The sequence below is a fragment of the Aspergillus luchuensis genome, chromosome 1 (assembly GCF_016861625.1).
Source record: "Aspergillus luchuensis IFO 4308 DNA, chromosome 1, nearly complete sequence".
Classification (NCBI taxonomy): domain Eukaryota; kingdom Fungi; phylum Ascomycota; class Eurotiomycetes; order Eurotiales; family Aspergillaceae; genus Aspergillus; species Aspergillus luchuensis.
In genome coordinates this window covers 3,305,161-3,326,108 of record NC_054849.1, presented here as the reverse complement: position 1 = coordinate 3,326,108, position 20,948 = coordinate 3,305,161, and the positions used below count along the sequence as shown (strand labels likewise).

Sequence of the window (20,948 nt, the reverse complement as noted above, 5' to 3'; positions counted from 1 at the left end):
GGCCTTTTTCTTTCCAGACTGCCCTTGGTATTTTCCGTAAGGTGTTAGCATTCCAACCGAAACAAAGCAGAGAAGAGATATGATGCAGATATCATTCCAAATAAGCTGACCTCGCCCCCCTCCCCTATGACCCCCCCGGTTATACCAACGCACACGGTGTCGTACTGCATTGGAGAGACGTGGACTGAAATCGCTAAACGGGCTGCCCCTCCAGTGTGCGAGCCAAACTTTCCAGCTTAGCCGTCCGGCCCTAGACCAAGTCGGGAGTTAGAAGCAACCTAAGTAGCAACCTAATACATTCGGAGAGCGTGCTGAGTGGGGGAGAATGGGAAAGGTCGAGCTCCCCTGCTGGCTGCCGTTTTGCCCCTGAATTTCATCCAGCTCCAAAAAAGCTTCCCGAGCTGCTTCTCCGCCTGAACGAGACGACGAGGTGCAGCGACAAAAGAAATTATAGAAGAGGGAAAAAAAAGGAAACAACATTCGCCTCAAAAAAGAAAAGCATGAAAAAATAAAAAAAGAAACAATAACAACAACACCAACACCAACAAAAGGGTATCGGAGAACTCAGCAAGCTCTGAGACTCCCAACGAACAGTGACAGGAAAGTGAGAGGTCAAGTCAATTGGGTCTTTTTGTTTGCGCAACGAGTCGGTTCGGTGACAGGAAAGCATTGCCTGTTCTCCGTTCTCACTGGTCGATCATCATCTGCCCTCCAGCGCCGTCATCCTTTTTGTGCCGTTTCTTTCTGTTCCCACCCTCTTCATCCTTCTCTTCTTCTGATATTATTTGATCTTATCGCAATTGTATGCGCCGCCTTAGTCGGACGCTGTGAGCAGGCTTCTCCTCAACTCTCCCTGGTAGGATCGTGAGTCAAAAAGGACAGACAGACTTAAAATCCCGTTTGTTCTTTCCATTAAAGCCCCGCTGCTTCTCTACAGGCGACGTGGGTTAAGATCGACAATCGCTTGCTGGGCTTGTGCATGTCGATTCTGTGATTACTGAAAAGCCGTGTCGTTTTTAATTGCATCTTTGGTCACCGACACTCCAACTTTGGTCGAGTATTTATTCTCTTGCGTGATCGAGGATCGATTCACTCGTCGAGGCAGTTGTGCTACACCTGGACAAAAAGGAGGAGGAACACGCGACTGGTTCCAGAATAAGCGTGTAAGTTTGGTACGTTGATCATACAACCCGAAATGATATTATGATCTTTCAACAATCCCGCAAGACCGCACAATCATTAGCTCAGTCTTGATGGAGTCAAGTTCCGATTGTTGTTCATGAGTTGGGACTGACATCGTTTGTCTTTTGGGCTAGGGTGATTTAAATCAATTGAACCCGTTCTGGGCCTTCCTATTCAAGGTCGAACCCAAGAAGAACCCCCGGGTACACTAAAATAACTGATCCTCTGGGACGAAAAAGAAGAGTTGCGTCTATATCTGAGACACGATTCATTCCCTGTGTCCCCACTTTTCTTTGGCAAATCCCCCCCAATTTGTGTTACAGCCAGTGAGTGATAAGGGTAGGGAAGAGCCCGCCCATAATAAAAACCAATGGCAACCGCTTCACCAGCACCCCGGACCCCGGGTCGGACTCAGCCTTCCGCAGAAGTCCCTCCTGTCGTCACGGACACCAAAGACCAACGCCGGACATCTTCTTTGGGTTTTCTTCGTCGCTCCAAGTCCATTGAAATTTTAGGCGAAAGACGCTCGTCCGGAAGCAAGAACGGAAAGAAGATGCCGAAGGCTCAGACGGCGGAAGAAGAAGCTCGCCGCCAGCGCGAGTCAATGATGTATCAACAACCCCCGCGTCTACCTGATCTCTCGCCGGCCCCAGTTCTTGAGACCTTTGGCGGCGATGAGCGCCGGGACACTGTTGCTGCACTTGCAAGCCAGCCCGACTCATCTCAGCAGCAAGCTGTGCCCCGCAGTACGATAAGCACGCCAGTTGCCCCGGAGCCGAGCGACACCTATGCACGAGCAGAGAGCATGACACACCGTGGACGCTATAGCTACGCAAGCAGTGCCGTTAGTACCGTCAACAATCCGCGTCGGCTGCGGCGGCGCAAGGATCCCACCCCGTACAAGTAAGTCGCATTCTTTACAGTCAATCGCTCGGTGGGGTCAAATTCTCATGTGCTTCTAGTGTCCTTGTTGTCGGCGCAAGTAACTCGGGCAAGACCTCGTTTCTCAATTTCCTCAAGAAGTCCTTGGAATTGCCGCCGCATAAGCACCCCTCCCGTTTGCCAGAGGAAATCGCATACCAGGCTCGCCAATCCCCCGCCAATGAGGGCTACGTTTCCCACTATCTGGAGACAGAGATCGACGGCGAACGAGTCGGTCTGACTCTCTGGGACTCTCAAGGCCTGGAGAAGAACATCGTTGACATCCAGCTACGAGGGGTGACTGGGTTCCTGGAAAGTAAGTTCGAGGAAACGCTAAGTGAGGAAATGAAGGTTGTTCGGTCACCTGGAGCTCGCGACACCCATATCCATTGCACCTTTTTGATCCTGGATCCAGTCCGCTTGGATCAGAATATTGCGGCTGCAGAGCGGGCTGCGCAGGGAACCCCAAGGGCAACCGATACACCTGTCATTGGCGTTCTTGACGAGCGTCTTGATGTTCAGGTCCTGCGAACCATAGTGGGCAAGACCACCGTTGTTCCAATTATCAGCAAGGCCGATACGATCACCACAGCCCACATGGCGTACCTTAGAAAGGCTGTCTGGGATAGCTTGAAGAAAGCCAATATCGACCCGCTGGAGATCCTTTCTTTGGACGACCAGGAAGAGTACACATCTTCTGAGAGCGATGATGAGGACGAGGAGGCGCAAGGTCAAGATACCGAACAGGATGCGGAGGCCAGCGCTGCGAACGAGGAAGGTGCAGAGGCCCGATCTCCACGTTCGCCCTCCCAGCGCAGCCAGGACACGCGCAAGTCTTCTGGTTCCCAAGCCGTCGTTCAGCATATTCCTTTCACCATCTTGTCTCCTGATCCACATTCGCTTAGGGCTGGCGACGAGCCTGTTGGGCGCAAGTTTGCCTGGGGGTTCGCTGACCCGTACAACGCCGAGCACTGTGATTTCCTCAAGCTGAAAGAGGCCGTATTTAACGAATGGCGCTCTGACCTCCGCGAAGCGAGCCGTGTGGTCTGGTATGAGAGGTGGAGAACCAGCCGCTTGAACCGTAATGTTGCTGTGGCCAGCGCTGCACCCCAGAAGAAGCTGTATGCGGGGAGAACTGGTCCGGATGTGCGCCGGTTCCGCTAATGACTTGCAGCCGGTCATCATTCAATACCCCTTCAGCATAGCATATCTTGTTTCGCGAACCTTCTCTTCTTTCTGTTCGTGTGGACTAATTTCGACCCTTCTTGTTACCTGCTGCTCGCGGTCGCGACCGTGTACCGTCCTGGACCCGGAGGGATACTGTGTAGTTTTTGACTAATGACGTTAATGCCGACTTGTCTCATTGACTGCCCAAGCCCTCTTGCGGAGAAATGTTGGGAACCTTGGCCAAAAGTGCCATTAATATGGAAAGAAAAGATACCCCTTATCTGCCTTGAATGGGCCCCGGAACTCATGAGCGAAGCGTCTCAGCATGTTGTGATTTTACTTATTCCGAAGTCGCCTGACTTGGACATTGTATTTTCTGTTTCCCATTTGCCTTCGAGCATAGTTGAGAGAAACACCCGATTTCCTATGTATTTGCGCAATTGTACTGAATTGAGTGACCTTTTCTTTTCTTCTTTCTGATGAACTATCGCGAGATTATGCTTCCATTTCTACATGCCTGTGATATCAAACTCGGTGTTTTAGTGCCTCCACATCTGCACAAGCCCGATCTTGTGTGCCCAACACAGCATCTGGCTGAGTTGGGCCAAGTTACTCTTTTTCTTTTATGCCTCTTCTCCCGCAGTTTAACTTTCTGACCGTTGTTTAAATCTTATCTTCCATCTTCATGTATTCTCCATATTCTCTTCGGCTATTTGCCATGATTAAAGAGCCACTATTCAGCCTTTGATATCCTTCGGTCCTTGTTGCTGGGCCATGCTTCGTGTCCCAGACAACCTATTTTGGTCCATTGGCCAGGAACCCCGGCTGATGCTGTTGTAGACGTTGAACCAGCTCTTATTTGCCAACGGCGTCGCCGCTTGCCTTATGCACTCCCCAGCTTTATCTGTATGAACTGTTCTGTCGATCAGTCATCTACCTACGAAGGAAGAACAGATCATCCACTCCCAGCTTTAGTCGGAGCCCGGAAGGCCAGTCCTCCCGTAGTCAGGAAGCATCAAAGATTGATTGCCTGATTTTATCCAATGGTCAGTCATCTGAATGAATCAGTAGATTTAGAACCGGTGGACAGCGCCGGCCAGCTAATTCAGCGCCATGCCAGGATGCTGCACTTTGGAAGACTTTCCTGCAGGCTAAAGATGGCGGGATCGGCCAAGCTGAGTACGAGACGACCAATGACGCTTCGTTGCGCGAGGGGTTCGTCCAGCTGCCGGCGGAGAGTATACGAGCGCTAGAGCGACGTAAAGAGGGGCGGTTTGACTCACGGTCTGGCCGGCAGGAATGTGGATTCTGGACCCCAAGCTTTCTCGGCCGTCATTCGTGAGACCAGTGGATATCTGTCGCACAATAATATCGCGCCCAGTGGGCCGGCGTTGCGCTCGCAAGGCTGCAGAGGACTAAAACTGTACAGTGCACACAGAACAGTGTGCGGCTCCGTCCAGAGAGCGTTGGTTGCCTCGAATGAAGGATTGGAATGGGAAAGTACAGTAGCGAATCTTTCAGTTGAGGATTGATTCACTGATGCCCCGGCACACCAATGACAAAGCTCCGTGCCCTTATCCTGCAGTCCCACTACACATAAACTGCTTGCTTGAAACCCCGACTGGGCCAATTTCCCCAGCTGAACTCTAGTACGCGATCCCGCCGATGATCAGTTGCTGTGTCTCCCTCCCACCACCATCTGCTGCTCTTGGCCGCTTCCTCCCACAGGCAGTGCCACTCTTTCTTCTTCACTTCTTCTTCCTCTTCCTCTCTTCCTTCTGTCTTGCGCTCTTCTTTTCCGTCTCCATTCACGCTTATCAAGCTAACCTACGCTTTCAACGGTAACCTGAGAACCGTGTCCTCCGTGCAAAGCTAGTTCCTAGTCTGCATCATATCTTGGCTCTTCTTGTGTGGGCGATCGGCTGTCGCACTTGTCGCACTTCACCTACCCGTGGTGGTTCATTCCCCAGCCTCTGATCCATGTCGCTCCAGGTGGACGACCCATGGTCGCGAGGCCGTTCCAAGTCCCCAAGCGGCCGTATCCGCGAGCGTTCCAAGTCTCGCGATTATCGCGATCCGTCCGCCGGTGACCCCCGCAGTTATTACACCTCTGACCTCAATGATGGAAAGCTCCGTGCTCGATCACGCAGCAGAGGTGTAAGCCCTGGTGGCGCTCATCGGACTCGCTCGCGGTATGGCGCTGCTGGTCCCGACTTCCAGTCTGATGGACGGGAAGCCTATCTGCGACCCGAACTCGGCCGCGATCATTATTATCAATCCGATTCGGGAGAAAGCAAAGGGACAAGGCGTGACGCCGGGCCGCGCAATTCACGCCATCGTCTATCTGTTCACTACGAAAGTGAGTCTTCGCTCGACTCGCTGAGTTCGGAGGATGATGATGCGCTTGCATACGGTGATCTTCCCGGGAGCCGCGACAACAAAACATACGGAATCTCAGGTCTCAAGCGTTATATGCCTAAGCTTGGTTCTGCACGTCGCAAGGATCCTGCTATGATGTCCGGGGCTCTTAATAGCGATGCAGCCCACGCCAGCAGGCCGTCGCACTCTCACACACCTTCGAGAGAAGAAATCAGAGGTGGTTTCGCCAGTCCCGAGCCTTCCCCCTACGGCGGCTATCCTGCATCATCCACAGCTCAGGCCAACTGGGCACCGGTCCCAGAGTGTGAGCGACCGGGCTTCGTGCCGCCAACTTCTCAGGCGCAAGCTCCATCCATGCCCGGGGCATTTCCGTATCCTGCAACCACTGAGCCCTCTGTACCTGCTACAACCGCAGCCGCCCCTACTTCCTCCGTACGCTACGTGACTCCACAGGGCTTGCAGGAGACTTATTCATCGTTTAATGGCCGTCCACTGTCGATGCCTGGGGGCAACGCCTACACTCATGCGGCTTCGGCACATCAGCGCACTGCTTCGACCGATGCGACTGTCAAGACACCCTACGCTGCCCCACCTCAGTACCAATACGCGCACATAGATCCAAATGTTAAATATGCTTCTAAGAGCGCAGCAGATAGCACAGTCAAGCCGGTCGCATACTCGACAACACCTCAATTCTCCACCAAAACCGGAGCTACTGCAGCCAAACAGCCACAGGTTGCCGATGTCAGATATTCTGCTAACCCTCAATTCTCTAAGGTGCCTGCCACCAGCTCAGGCAATAGGATGGAGTATGTTGAAATAGCGCCTCGGACCACCACGCGTCCTCACAGTCGCTCCGTATCTTCTGTCAATAACCTTACGGTTGAGGGCCCCGACCCTACCGGCAGACCTGCCAGCCCAATGCTGGAGCCATACAAAGGCACGTATCAGAGCATATCACCCATGCCATCACCGATCGTCATTGCCCCCAGGCTGGACGGTGATATTTCCGATATGGAGCCTCTTGAGTATGATTCGGATGAAGAACTCAGGGTACATAGACGGAAGAAATCCAAGGATGATCGGGAGCGTGCGAAATTGACAGTCGAACGCCCAAAGCGGGAGAGCAGCCGAAAGAGGGAGAGCAGCCGCGTGCGGTACGAACACCGTGCTTCTGGGGAACTTGAGAATGTCGTGGTGAGAACCCCCAGTCGCAGCCAGAAACGCGTGTCATTCTATGATGCGGGTCCGGATGCCGCAGCGCTTCACGATGCCCTGGAACGGCCACGGCATCCCGATAGAAAGGCCCTGATCCGCATACTGCCGCGTTTGAGTGCAGACGAAATCATGGAACTTCGCGACGAGTTCAAAAGACATAACAAACTGCATGGAAAGGGAATCAACATCGCCAAGCTCATCAAACTGAGGGTTGGAGTCGATGCGTTTGGCAAGGCGTGCCACGCCACCGCTCTTGGTCGCTGGGAATCCGAAGGCTTCTGGGCGAATTGCTTTTACCAGCTGGGCAACTCTAGGCGTGAACTGCTCATCGAATGTCTGTTTGGTCGCACTAACCGAGAGATCCGCGAGATCAAGAAGGGCTTCTCAGATTCACGATATAAAGACAGTCTGGAGAGGTGTATGAAGGCCGAGTTGAAAGGAGACAAATTCCGCACGGCGGTGCTCCTTGTCCTGGAAGAGAGCCGACAGAGCGAGCGTGACCCAATTGATATGCGTCTGGTGGATGAAGACGTGCACAACTTGTATGCCGCACTTATGACACAACATGGGGGAGAAACGCCCATGATCTACATCATTGTGCGGCGGAGTGATTCGCATTTGCGAGAGGTACTCCGTGCGTATGAAAAGAGATACGGCCACAATTTTGCCAAAGCCATGATTAGCAAGTCCCGAAACCTGGTGGTATGTTTCCGAAGGAGTTATCGCTTTCAAACATTGTCAATGGACTAACCGAGATTAGGGAGAGACTCTTGCGCATATTCTCAATGGAGCCATCAACCGGCCGATGCGCGATGCTCAGCTCCTCCACCAAGCCCTTCGCGAGTCCCGCCCGGGGAAGGACCGGTCAGACCTACTGATCTCGCGCCTGGTCCGGCTGCACTGGGAACCGCGGCACCTGGAGCGCGTGAAGGATGACTTCAAGCAGCGATACGGGCAGCGCCTGGAATCGGCCATCAAGGAAGAGGTGTTGACCAGCAGCGGTGAGAGCGACTGGGCGGAGTTTTGTATCGAGTTGGCGCGCAGTTCGAAAGTCTTGGCTACTCGGGATTACTAGATCTCACTCACTTCCACTCACTCACTCGCAGAGAGGAAAGAGAGGGGGTGTCGACTGTCATTTGGAGTTCATGATCCACGATGGCTAGAGGAACAGTATGATGATATTTTGGCATGAGTGTTTCAACTAATGATAACGACCATGATGATCAAGATAATGATGACGACGCAAATGATAATGATGCGGTGAATGTGCATTCGGGAGATATTGGAGGCTAGAATGTTTACCATCAAGTATCAAGAAAACCACAATACCTACTACTTTTCTTGGTTTTGGGGGTGGGTGAGGCGAGAGATGCGGCTGGACTGAAAGATTAGCGAATCCACCGTGGGTTTGGGGCCCAAACTGACTAGTGACCCCCTAACCACCGGCTAGAGAGTCTAGCAGCATCTCCAGAGTCCCTCAACAGGGTCAGATTTTGGTTAGCCCCGATACATCAGGAGTTGACTCTGAATTTAGTATATTTAGCCAATGATAATCAATGGTTTCGGTGATCCCTGAGTATTTATCTAAGACCATCATAAAGTATCTTCCTACTATTTTAGTATTTATGTGTAGAATTGAGAGAGTTTTATTCCTCCTGGATGGATCTGAGATCTGAAGGGGAGAGAGGCGGGACAGACAAGCCAAGCAGCGGACCCGCCGCGACCGAGCGGGAAGAAGATGAGGAATGAAGAAAGACCCTGTCACACCCTTCCTCTCCCAGACCCTTAATGACTCGGAATATAGTCAACTCCCCTTTCTCTCTGTCTGCCTAGTTATCTACCTAGTACCTACAGAACATGACTCGATAGTTGACTCCTTACAGGGCAAGCCGGCCTACGTAAGCAGTCCAGCCATGCTATTCTTGTCCACTGCGCCGAGATCAAACCCAAGCCACCGGGCCTCTCTAGTGGTGGGCGCGGCATCGCAGGCAACATTAGCCGTCAGTCAGCTCTGCCCTATTGGATCGCCCGTCCCAAGATTGCGTGGGTGCGAACATGTTTAGCGCTCTCTCTCCTGGTTCCATCTTCCCTCTCCTGAGTCCTGATCGATGGCAAGAGTGGTGGGAGTGTTTGGACGGGTGTTTGGAGGACCTATGCCGATCTTCGGGGTGCCCCAGTCGAACAACGAGACTATCTATCTGGGCCCGCGGCGTGGGTTGGGACTCTCCAATCCGTATAAGGCGCGTGTATCTGCAAATCAGCCTTTCATGATTTCCTGCGCCATGGCTGATCGGGTTTTCCTTTTTCTCTCTTCTCACTTTCCTCCTCCTCCCCTTCCTCTTACCTTCTCCGCCCCTGGCCTGTCCCTCCTCCGCTCGTTGGGTTTTTGCTTTGCTGGGAGGGTTCATCATCACTCTCCGCCCGAACCATGATTTGGTGTCTGTTCGCCTTGCTCTTTTCGCAATTCACTTTTGCGCAGCGCCACGATGAGGATCTCATGTCCTTTGTGACAGTAAGTTTGTCATTTCTTTTTCAGCGGCTCAAGTAATGCATGTGTTGCTCTCGTGCTCATGATGATCACCTCAGCTCCCCGAAGTTCGGGCCCTGAAATGGGAAATCACTCACCATGACCGGGACCGCGCCGCACCGGGTTACTGGTTTGTTGCTCCCTACGGCATGATCGATCCGGAATCTCCGACTCGCAAGTATCTGCAGTATCAGGTCGGACCCTATATCTATGACCAAGATGGCGTAAGACTCTACCCCCTCCACCGACTGTTTGAATCGGTCGATTCGTCAAACATGAACTAACTCAATCGCGGCGATCAGGTTCTCATCTGGGCCGGATCCCCCATGTTCGATAACCGAAACACCTTCGACTTCAAAGCGGTGCACAATATCGACGATAAACCTCACTTGTCCCTGATTGCGCAACGGACCTTCGATGAAACTGTCCCCGGAAGCGGTCTTATTTTGAGTCAGCATTATGAGGTGGAGTCGGAGGTCTTCAAGCTCAACGATACTTGGGAATTCAATGTCCACGAGTTTAAAGTCATGGATGGAGGCAAAACAGCCCTGGCCTGTGTCTACCAGTCGAAAATGCTGGACATGGCTGATGTGGGCCGTCCGGGGGAACAGAAGCTTTTCCTGACGGGTGGATTTGCAGAGTTGGATCTGGCTACTGGTGCACCGCTGTTTGAATGGGACTCTTCCGATCACCTGGGCTTGCATGAGACCGACCGCTTTCACACCTGGGAGGAGCCTATGGGTCAATGGGGATTCGACTCTGTGCATATGAATGCAGTCGATAAAAATGAGGCTGGCGACTACATCATCTCCATGCGCTTCACCGATACCATCTATATGATTTCCGGCGTAGATGGGCGCGTGATGTGGCGACTGGGTGGGCGCGAAACCAATTTCGTCCAGGACTTTGTCTTCTCCAAGCAGCATGATGTCAAATTCGTCTCGTCGAACGGGACGCACCATATTATTTCGTTCCTGAACAACGCCTCCGACGAGATCACCACCGACGAGATCATATCGTCGGCCCTATTTGTCGAGCTGGACACGACTGCCAACCCGATGACCGCCCGATTGATCGCACGCTACAACCGTCCCGATGGCCAGCTCTCCCGACTCCGCGGCAATACCCAACTCCTCCCCAACGGCAACGTCTTCGTTGGCTGGAGCCAGTCAGGCTACCAGAGCGAATTCTCTCCAGAGGGAAAAGTCTTGATGACCGCCCGGTTCGCATCGGACCGCTTCTCGACCTACCGCGCATACAAGTACGAGTTCACCGGCCGGCCTCGCGCGCCGCCCGATCTAGTAGCATCCGTATCCGGCACGACCGAAGACGACGTGACCACGATCGTCCATGTCAGCTGGAACGGTGCCACCGATGTAGCTGCCTGGAACTTCTACGCTCAGGCATATGACGGCGGAGCCCCTGTGCTGATTGGCAACGTCTCCAAGACCGACTTCGAGACCATGTTCATCGCCCACGGCTTCCTCGACTGGGTGTCTGCTGCGGCTGTCGACCACCAGGGCAACGTGATGGGTACCTCGGCCGTGCATCGCACTAAGGCTCCCGATAACTGGGAGGCCGCTGGCTTCGTAGGTTCATCGAAGGCTCCTTCCCCGATCAACCCGTCGAGTCTTTACAAGGAAGCCCAGGCGGGCGAGGACCACTCCTCTGCCTTGTCAAATGGTGACACCAAGGACCTCCTTGCGGCGCTGTCTCAAGCGTATCAGGTTGTGCGTGGCCTCGGGAATCTGCTTATCTTCATCCTGGTTGTCTCGTCCTTCGCGGGAGTTCTTCTGGGCGCATTCTGGGTCCTTCGGAGGAGAAGAATCCAGCGCTCGCAGCCGTATCGGCATGTGCCTTCGGAGGAGAGTTTTCCTATGGAGGAGACGCCGTTGCGGAATAATGCTTCTTCTGATTAGAGATTCATGAAGCCAACGAAGAAAAGAGACTGTTCATTTCTGTAAATGTTAGTATAGTTGCATGATTCTTGTATATAGATATGTACCTTGGCATGTGCCAGTATCCCACTGGTTCTTTGTTTAGTATAGATTGTATTTGGAGTGAGATGGAAGCATCAGTAGACAGTCTCTAATGAGCAAGAAGAAGAATCTCCCACGCATTTCGAGGAAAAGGTATGCTCTCCTAAGCAGTAATTTAGCCCCGATAATATTCTTTAGTTCACGAAACGCAATGAGTGAGAGCAATGGCGCGATCGGAGTTCTTCGGACTATCTGTTATCTACAGCTTACTTAGTAGTAGTATCTCCCTACATCATTGACTTTGTATCTAGTAGACAATAGAATATGCAATACATTATGCAGCAGTAGAAGTTAGCGAAGCTACTTAGTTTTGCTTTGTCTTTGTAGCTTGAGACATCATTACTAGTGATGAGTTGCATTAGTAGTAGAATGGTCTCTGTTGATTATAGGATATTTATCTACTATTTGTTTAGCTGCTGAGAAACTTTAAGAGTAGATATCTACTAGCAATTAGCTAGTGTGTCTTTGCTTTTATGGTAACTATGCTTTATTTTGTTCATGTCAAGTCCGGATCAGCTCTACATTATTAGTGGGTCGGGTTTTGCAATCAATCCATGGGTCGGAGGAGTTTGGCCCTGTGGAAATGAACAATCAAACAAGCAAACAACCAAGCCATTGTTGTTCCTGGAATACTACCTACCCCTGACTGTAACTATCTATAGTTCATTGTTGACCGAGGTGGGAGCGGTGTCTTGGATTGTATTTTTTTAAATGTCGACTCGAAGCTATTCTGCGCTCCGTGCAGGTTACTACTGATGTCTTGTCTGTGAGACACATGGTGCAGTATATACTACTTGTGTGTGCATGTCTCAATGCTCTGCAAGAACATCACGCTGGTTATTGATCGAGTTGCATTGACTACTTAGCAGTCGGTCAGTCAGTCAGTCCCCTGTGGCAAAGATCGGGCGCAAAAAAAGAACAGCTGGAAATAGAACAGCAACAAAAAGCAAAGTGGACTGGACTGGACTGGACTGGACTTATTGTTGCCTGGTACCTGCATTGGCGAGATGACGGATCATTTCTTCGGTGGAACACGATCTGGGATCTTAAGCAGGGAATAATAATAATCTTACTGATAGTAGAATAGTCCAGTTAGTTAGCTGGTGAGGGAGGAAGACACGGCGAGAACTCCGCGTCGGTCAGCCTGCCGCCATCCGATCCCCCATGGAGGTCAAGGCGTCCATCTCCAAATCTCTCTCTCCCCCTCATCTCCACATCTTCACCAGCCATGGTCGATGCTCACTGGTCGAGCGCAGTCACACTGCAGCCATGCGCACTTCTTCCCTGTACCTCCCTCTCTGACTGGTGGACTTCATGGTTCCTGGACGCAGGGGAATGAGGGGGAAACCCCGAGGTATCGACTGTTCTCACATGATGCCATCACAAATGTCGGTCACACTGACGGGGCTCCAGTTTATTCTGCTTGTCCACCCGCTGTACTGTAGGTTTTTTTTCGAGTCCACCCCGATGCTGGCCGTTTGGCTTTACTTTCCTCCCCTTGCTGGGAAATGTCGTGGGATTTGCGATCGATATGAGCAATATCTGGCTTCGTTGGGATAACCGGTCTGGCGGTGACTGATCGACTCCGGAGGTTGACTTTCGATGGCCACGATACTATATATGATTTACCCTCCGAATGCAGCAATTCAGAGTTCTGCAGGAGACACCGTAAGAACTCTTATTTGGTGGGAGGATCGATTGGCACCAACGCCATGTTACTTCCTGCCGTTTTGAGACGGTCTCCTTTTCACATGGAGGATGTGTATGTGTCTTCCACAAAGTTGTTTGTCAGTTGTTTCACTCTCTTGCCGGCCGCATCCACTTCATATCTCCGCCGCCATAACTTCGGTCAAAAGCGATGTCACCTGTTTCCTCGGTTAATCTATCGTTATTGCTGGCGCGGAACTCATGATATTGTCACTCGGTCATATCCGCTTTCAGTAAGTAGTCATATGCAATCTCGTGCCGCTTGTAAAGACCATGGGGCCGGGTTTGACATTGTTTAGTTCATCAGCGCTCCTTAGGGCCCCAGTCCATGGGCTCACCTGGATTTTAGAACAAGTATATTGCTCGAGCTAGTGGCGTCTTGCTTTGACCCATTGATTCTCTTCTTGGCCGAGATATTTGCTTTTGGCCCGAGGCTGTCCTGCAAACGCAGCGTTGTGTATGGGAAATGGCTCCGCGAGACCACATACCTTAATCAAAGACTTCTTGGTAAGATTTGATCACACTCAGCCACGCCCCCCTCCCATACCGGCCCCCCCTTTCTTCCATGAATAACCTCTTTGCTTTTCTCGGACATATGGATGCAGACCGCATGGGTCCTGTCCACTCGGAGACTGACAGGTCAGACGACGCTGGGGGGAGGTAATTTCTTATCGCGCAGTTCCGTGCCGTCTTCGAGAACTTGGGGATGTTTTGTTTTTGACTGGAATCTCCTGACGATCAGGGTTGTTGCTTTTGATTCAAATATGCCCCCATTCCCTCATTCTTTCCCGGAATGCTGAATCGATTGTCTACGCCCTAAGACTGTGCCTGACATTCCAGTCCCCATTCCAGGAGTTACCTATCTCATTCTGCGGAACCTTAAGTGTTTTGACATTGCCTTTCCTGTGGGGAATAACAAAAGAAGTACTGCTATAAAGGACTATGTTTGCCTGTTGATTGTCTTGCAGTCAAATTTCACAATGTATCAGTTCTTCATAAGTTTATTGGTTACGGTGTTGGCCACTTCGGCCAGGGCTACCTCTAGTTTCTCGCCTGCCCGGCCGCCTGCGATACCGCTGGCTGTCAAGTCGCCGTACTTGAGCACTTGGCTGTCCGCAGGGAGTGATGGAGGTAATGGTGGGTATCTTGCGGGTGAATGGCCGATTTTCTGGTCGTAAGTACTCATAATGATGGTGTGTGATCAAGAGTGAAATAATAGCTAACAATACTGCTGGAATAGTGGCCAGGTCACTGGCTGGGCTGGTATGATTCGTGTTGATGGCAGTGCGTACACCTGGATGGGAATCCCCGGACCGGAAACTGTGACACAAACCTCCTATGAGTACACCTCTACGAAGAGTATTTTCACCATGAATGTGGCCGACAAAGTGGAGATGAACATTACATTCCTTTCGCCGATTACACCAAACGATTACAAACGGCAGTCGCTGGTTTTCTCCTATGTCGATGTGCAGGTTGAGTCTCTCGATGGCGAGGCCCACGATGTGCAGCTGTACGCAGATATTTCGGCGGGTGAGTTGTTGCCCTACTGACAGGAGATACATTTGCGTAGCAACGGTTGGGCTGTGTCTAACCTACTTGTATAGAATGGGTGTCGGGAGACCGAACCACGACCGCAACATGGGATTATGGTACCACCGATAATGGTGTCGCCTATCACAAAGTCAGCCGCCAAACCCAGCTCGCTTTCTCCGAGATCAGCGACCAGGGAGAATGGGGAGACTGGTACTGGGCCACAGACAACAGCGAAAACCTGACCTACCAGTCCGGTGGAGCTGTTGATGTCCGCGCGGCATTTGCTGCGAATGGAACGCTAGGCGACTCGCAGGACTCTGACTACCGTGCCATTTCCACCGACTGGCCTATTTTTGCATTTGCTCATGACCTTGGATCTGTGGACTCCGCAGCTTCAGTTCTATACTCTATCGGTCTTGCCCAGACCGACGCAATTCAGTACGAAGGAAGTAGCAGTGGTTCCACTATTCTACCTTCGCTGTGGACCAGTTATTTCAGCACGGGCCCGGAAGCTGTAAGTCCCACGAGATAAGGTTGCTAGGGCTATACTAATGCCGCTTCCAGCTGGACTTCTTCCATAATGACTATGCGACATCTTCTTCGCTCTCGTCCGATCTTGATACTCAAGTAGCCCAGGATTCCATTGCCGCAGCTGGGCAAGACTACCTGACGATCACCTCTCTCACGGTCCGTCAAGCTTTTGGCGCAACCCAACTGTGCGGAACCACGGAAAACACCTACCTGTTCATGAAGGAAATCTCGTCGGATGGAAACGTAAACACAGTCGATGTCATTTTCCCGGCACACCCCATCTTCTTATACACGAACCCTGAGCTTCTCAATCTTCTGTTGAAACCGCTTTTCGAGATTCAGGAGTCTGGCAACTACCCCAACGCATACGCCATGCACGATGTAGGGAGTCACTATCCCAACGCTACTGGTCATCCTAAGGGCGATGATGAGGCAATGCCACTGGAAGAATGTGGCAACATGGTCATAATGGCCTTGGCATATGCGCAGAAGGCGAGCGACACGGCTTACCTGTCTCAGCATTATACCTTGCTCAACCAGTGGACGGCGTACCTTGTGGAGGATGCAATCTACCCTGCCAACCAAATCTCGACGGATGACTTTGCAGGCAGCTTAGCGTACGTGCAGAACCCCGCTTTATGTGATATTAGATGCTAACAACAGGTATAGAAACCAGACCAACTTGGCATTGAAGGGCATCATCGGTATCGAAGCCATGGCTGTCATCAGCAACGAGACTGATCACTCTGATAATGGAGCCAACTACACTGCCATTGCCCATAACTACATCGACCGATGGCAGATTCTGGGTGTCGCGCACGATGCCAACCCTCCTCATGCGACGCTTGCTTATGGCTCCAACAACACCCACGGTATGTTCCACCTCAATAATGCCAGAGTACGTATACTGACAGCTACTAGGTCTCCTGTACAACCTTTATGCCGATAAGGAGCTGGGCCTGAACTTGGTTCCACAATCTATCTACGACATGCAGAGCACCTTCTACCCCACTGTCCAACTAGAGTACGGAGTACCGCTCGACACTAGACACAATTACACAAAGGGTAAGCTTGACACAGCCCTACCATGGTGTTCACTTATTAACCTGTTCTACTAGCCGACTGGGAAATGTTCACCGCGGCCATCGCATCAACCAGCACTCGAGACATGTTCACCCAACTTCTCTCGAAATGGATCAACGACACGCCCACAAACTACGCAATGACTGATCTCTACGATGCAGTTGGCGGAGGGTAAGCAAGAACCAGCAACCCACTTTGATTTCAATCAGCTGACGCATAAATCATAGCTACCCATCCAACGTCTTCATCGACCGCCCCGTCGTGGGCGGTGCCTTTGCCTTGCTCCTCCTCAACCAAGGCAACTAAACCACTTCACTCGTTTCATTCGGACTCTTCCTTGCATCTGTGCATAATATTCCCCTGCTCGGTTCAGTGGAACCGTTCCATTCTTCTTCTTCAGGCATTCGATGTGCAGGTCACTCTTTATATATTTATATTGAGCTCTTTATTGTTACTATTGTTATATATTGCTTCAAGCAGGGATATTGCCCCCCTCCTCGTCTTCTTGCCACTTTCGTTCAAACTTCTTTTTCTATAGGTATTACGGAGAAAAGGGGGGTTTACAGTGAGTGCATTGGACAATCGTCGAGTACATAATTATCTTCTTAGGAAGCTGCAAATATTACTTAATTATCTTTTCCTACTTGGCTCTTACTGTGTAATCTCAGATCGGTAGACAAACACATAGTTCACTGCATTTGACTATAAATGGAGCTATTCATGGAAACAGATCCGATGGACTTCATTGAACTCCAGGAAAGACATGAACTTTTGGCGCAAGTCACCACATAATCCATAATCATCATCATTCATCCATACCCATATTCATACCAAGCCTGAAGTATCCTAGAGTGCAAGTAACTAAACTCACAGCACATCATGAGCAAGTTCATCATCATCATCCTCCGCAACAGCAGCATCCACAACAGACGGATCATCCCATCCGTCGAAAGAGCGAATAAGATCTATAACACATGTCAGTTCAACCCACCCACTCATCACAAACAACTACCCATAGAAAGAAAAAAAGAAAAGAGATATACATACCATAATACAGCATCATCGCCTCCAGATGAATATCAATATCGATCCTCTCATCCACAGTATGAATATTCACCGCCTTACCCGCTCTCGACGGACTCCACCTGTAAATATTCCTCGACAAGGGCCAATAGAATCTCATATCGGTATTCCCGGTCATGATGTCTCCGCTGACGACGACCTTCCTGCCCTCGAGACTCGGGACGGACTCGAACACGGAGCGAGTGACGCCCGAGAAGCGGGCCCAGACGGCGTCGGTGTCAATGTCTGTTGGACTGACTGGGGCGGGGCTGAGAGCGCCGCTGAGGGTAGTGAGGGTGAGGTGGTTGTTGAGGGAGGGGTCGACGGTATCGCTTTCGGGGAAGGCCGTGAGGGAGAGGTTATATTTCTGCACGATGGGGGAGATGATATCCACAGCGCGGTTCTTGATATCATCTGGGGTTTGGTGCAACGCGATACGGTAGTTGACGAGGGCGCTGATTTTCTCGGGGAGAGCGTTGGATTTGACGCCGCCGTTGATGATGTCTGCTGCTTGGGAGGTTTGGAGGATGAAGCGGAACTTGTCGCCGCGCGAGGAGGCCAGCTTCTCTGCGAGAGAGACGTAGTCGCTGGATTGGAGGGCGGAGGCGAGCCAGGGCTCGACTTGCGAGGGGGAGTGGCGGACTTGGCATTCGAGCATTTTGCGGGTGGGGTGGTGGGTGTCGAGGACGGGGACGAAGAGGTCCTGGCGTTCGAGCTCGTAGATGATTTCGGAGATGATGCCGATTCCTGTGTGTGGAGGGGGCACGGAGCTGTGGCCGCCTGGGACGGCGAGGGTGAGGACTACGTCGATGCTGCCCTTTTCGCCGACGCCCGGGAGGGCGTAGACGACGCCGTTGGAGGTGTCGTCGAGGACTTCGAGGCCCATGCCGCCTTCGTCGAGGATGAAGGCGAAGCTGTCCGGGCCGTATTTCTTCTCGAGGAATTTGGCGATGGATCCGGCGCCGAGGAAGCCGTGGGATTCTTCGTCGAAGCCGAAGGCTAGGACGACGGTGCGGGTTGGGTTCCAGTTCTGGGAGAGTAGGTCTTCGACGACGGACATCAGCCCGATCAGGACGTTCTTGCAGTCGCTGGCACCGCGGCCCCAAAGCCATTCGCCGTCGAAGTGGCCATCGAAGGGGGGGTAGGTCCAGTCGGCGGGGTCGTTGATGGGCACGACGTCCTGGTGCGCGGTGAAGAGCAGGGGTTTGAGCGAGTCGTCTGTGCCATTGAGGGTGAAGACGAGACCAAATCGGTTGATGTGATCTACGCGGGCGTAGGAGTGGCTGGATTGTGTTAGATGGGGTTGTGTGTGGATGGGGACTGGAGACGTACGTGAGGGGGAAGAGGGTCTTTAGGAGGTTCTGGAAGTCGAGGAATGGGGCGAACTTCTCGTCGTAGGGGTCCTTCATGTAATCATCGATTGCGGTCGGGACCTGGACGGCCCTGGAGAGACGATTGACTTGACGCGACTTGAACGAGGCATCTTCTACGAACTTGAGAGCTGGGAAGAATCCGTCGTCCGGGACCTCAACCTTGGGTGCTAGTGGACAGAAGCCGTCGGTGTGCTCTCCGAAAGTAAGAGAATCGAGGATTTGCTGCGGGGAAGGGATGCTGAGGGCTGCAATTGAAGGGGCAAGTAGCCCTGCGACAAGGGGAAGCAACTGGAACTTGGCCATCTTCGATTCCATTCCTGGGGCACTTTCTGCAGAAGATAGGAACCCTGGGGGAATCGGAGGATAATAATGAGGAGAAGGGCAAGGCCGAGGCTACGTCAAAGCATGGGGTTATCTTATCGCAGAGTTGCGCAATCATTGCCGTGATAGCCTTTCCCCTCTCCGTATCGCTCGGGTTGATAAGTTTGCCGGTCGGAGAGCGGACGGAACCGCTCAGCTGGGGAAAGAATTGCCATAGCAGGAAGGTCGAGGCAGGCGAGATGAAAGTGCGGTAAGTAAGCTCGAGTAGGATGGATGATAGCATGCAGTAACGGGTTCTGTGATGCATTGGATTTGGGTATATAGCGGAGAGCTGAATGAAGGCATTGGAATTGAGTTGCAATTGCAGTGACATTAAGTCCACACATTGATGGACCAGCAAGACCTCAACATTGAATTATTTTCCACCACAATGTCATCAGTGAACCCTCAGCATAACATCGGCCGAACCCGTCCAGCAGCGATCTCTCCTGCGTAAAAGTGACAAATCAAGGGATGCAATGTTAGTCATTAGTCTCACAAGGATTGCCAATAGCAACACCCCTTTCGTTCACTTGTTGCATATTATCGTCGGTCGGCAACATTGGCAGTCAACATAACATTGTCTGGCGGATTTCACCCGTCCGGGATTTCCCCCCCTGCCATTGTAGGGGATTGTATCAATTGTCAAACATGAGAATTGGTCGACACAGCAACATTGGCCATGAGACTGTCTGCAACAAGTTCTGCAGACGTCAGTGCATCTCAGTGGCGCGATCAAGCTTGTGGATGATCGGCGCTTAACATGGCCGGTGATTTATGCGGGAGATTCGAACACTGACAGAAGCAAATTAGCGGAGTGGCTGACGCTAAAGCAGAGCGAGTGCAACTAAATAAGAACTATAAGAATGTCGAGGGAGACGAGGAAGAGGGAGGCCCAAAAGGGGGAGGGAGAATTGGGAGTATCAGGTGCCAGTCTCGTGATCGGCATCAAACGAGGCGAAAAAGTACAATGCAGCTTCAACTTGGCTCCCTTTTAATCCAGTTCTCCATTCTGCCTGCCAACTCTGCCTTCCGACTTTGGTTCCATGGGTCAGGAACAAAACAAACAACAAGCGAGCATCCACCACTGAAGATGCTAAGAATACTACTACTACTACTATCTAGGTAGCCCCAGTCCGACCAAGACACAGCCTCATCTAACAAATAAAATTTGTCGCAGACCATGAACGTCATCCTCCTCTCCACAGGGGCTCCCCAGCCTGACGACATCCACAGGGCCAAAAGAGTCTGACAATCGATAGTCGGCCGCGTGGTGGTCTCAGAAAGCAATAGTGCGACGATCGTTACATCACCGGAACAAACAACATCCCTCGCTCGGGTACCTGGCGAACGGTGTATCCGCATTGCGGAGGCTTGTAGCCACTCAAATGGGTCCTCCCAAGACCAACACCATCCAACTCGACAGGAACAATGATGAAACATCGCCCCCAAGACAGCAAGGGATCGGCCATAACGCGCGGGACGTGGAGCCGAGCGAACCATTTTGGAATCCGGAGAATCAGATGGGCGTTCGTTCACGCGATCTTCAGATCGGCATTCTACTGCGTTTCACACGCCGATTTTTGTGTCAACTTCGGGTGTTCCAAAATCCCAAGGGGTTGGGTCGGGTGCCAACCCCATCCTGAACGATGGGATAATCGGATGGATCATATTTAGGTTATGCCTGCCAGTGAGTTTTGCTAATATCAGTTGTTTCAGTTCGTTCTTTCATTACTTTCTCTCGTTTCCTGCCGGTATATAACTACTCCTACATACATACATACAAAATCCACTCTCGTTCATCAAAGAAAAAACCAAAAAGGAAACAGCCTTATAACTTCCATTCTTTCATTGTTCTTCAAA

The 20,948-nt window shown here is 51.7% G+C and overlaps 6 protein-coding genes across 6 annotated transcripts; 5 read left to right on the top strand and 1 right to left on the bottom strand.

Annotated features, from left to right (window-relative positions):
* Positions 1–1,552: 1,552 nt before the first annotated feature.
* Positions 1,553–3,267, top strand: aspE (septin; the record flags this gene model as incomplete). The annotated part of the gene is made up of 2 exons (XM_041682567.1): positions 1,553–2,085; positions 2,145–3,267. 2 exons carry the CDS (start codon positions 1,553–1,555, stop codon positions 3,265–3,267), a joined length of 1,656 nt encoding a protein of 551 aa, XP_041537880.1.
* Positions 3,268–4,313: 1,046 nt separating this feature from the next.
* On the top strand, positions 4,314–4,612 carry AKAW2_11159A (uncharacterized protein; the record flags this gene model as incomplete). The annotated part of the gene is made up of 2 exons (XM_041682555.1): positions 4,314–4,316; positions 4,391–4,612. 2 exons carry the CDS (start codon positions 4,314–4,316, stop codon positions 4,610–4,612), a joined length of 225 nt encoding a protein of 74 aa, XP_041537879.1.
* Positions 4,613–5,250: 638 nt separating this feature from the next.
* anxc4 (annexin ANXC4) lies at positions 5,251–7,942 on the top strand (the record flags this gene model as incomplete). Its single annotated transcript, XM_041682544.1, has 2 exons — positions 5,251–7,569; positions 7,628–7,942. The coding sequence occupies 2 exons, from the start codon at positions 5,251–5,253 to the stop codon at positions 7,940–7,942; spliced, it is 2,634 nt and encodes an 877-aa protein (XP_041537878.1).
* Positions 7,943–9,295: 1,353 nt separating this feature from the next.
* AKAW2_11157A (uncharacterized protein) lies at positions 9,296–11,313 on the top strand (the record flags this gene model as incomplete). Its single annotated transcript, XM_041682533.1, has 3 exons — positions 9,296–9,379; positions 9,454–9,618; positions 9,697–11,313. 3 exons carry the CDS (start codon positions 9,296–9,298, stop codon positions 11,311–11,313), a joined length of 1,866 nt encoding a protein of 621 aa, XP_041537877.1.
* Positions 11,314–14,120: 2,807 nt separating this feature from the next.
* On the top strand, positions 14,121–16,596 carry gta1 (glutaminase GtaA; the record flags this gene model as incomplete). The annotated part of the gene is made up of 8 exons (XM_041682522.1): positions 14,121–14,314; positions 14,381–14,673; positions 14,748–15,190; positions 15,241–15,824; positions 15,877–16,079; positions 16,129–16,272; positions 16,326–16,461; positions 16,518–16,596. 8 exons carry the CDS (start codon positions 14,121–14,123, stop codon positions 16,594–16,596), a joined length of 2,076 nt encoding a protein of 691 aa, XP_041537876.1.
* Positions 16,597–17,157: 561 nt separating this feature from the next.
* Positions 17,158–19,040, bottom strand: cps1 (Gly-Xaa carboxypeptidase; the record flags this gene model as incomplete). The annotated part of the gene is made up of 3 exons (XM_041682511.1): positions 17,158–17,255; positions 17,338–18,635; positions 18,685–19,040. 3 exons carry the CDS (start codon positions 19,038–19,040, stop codon positions 17,158–17,160), a joined length of 1,752 nt encoding a protein of 583 aa, XP_041537875.1.
* Between the last annotated feature and the right edge of the window lie 1,908 nt (positions 19,041–20,948).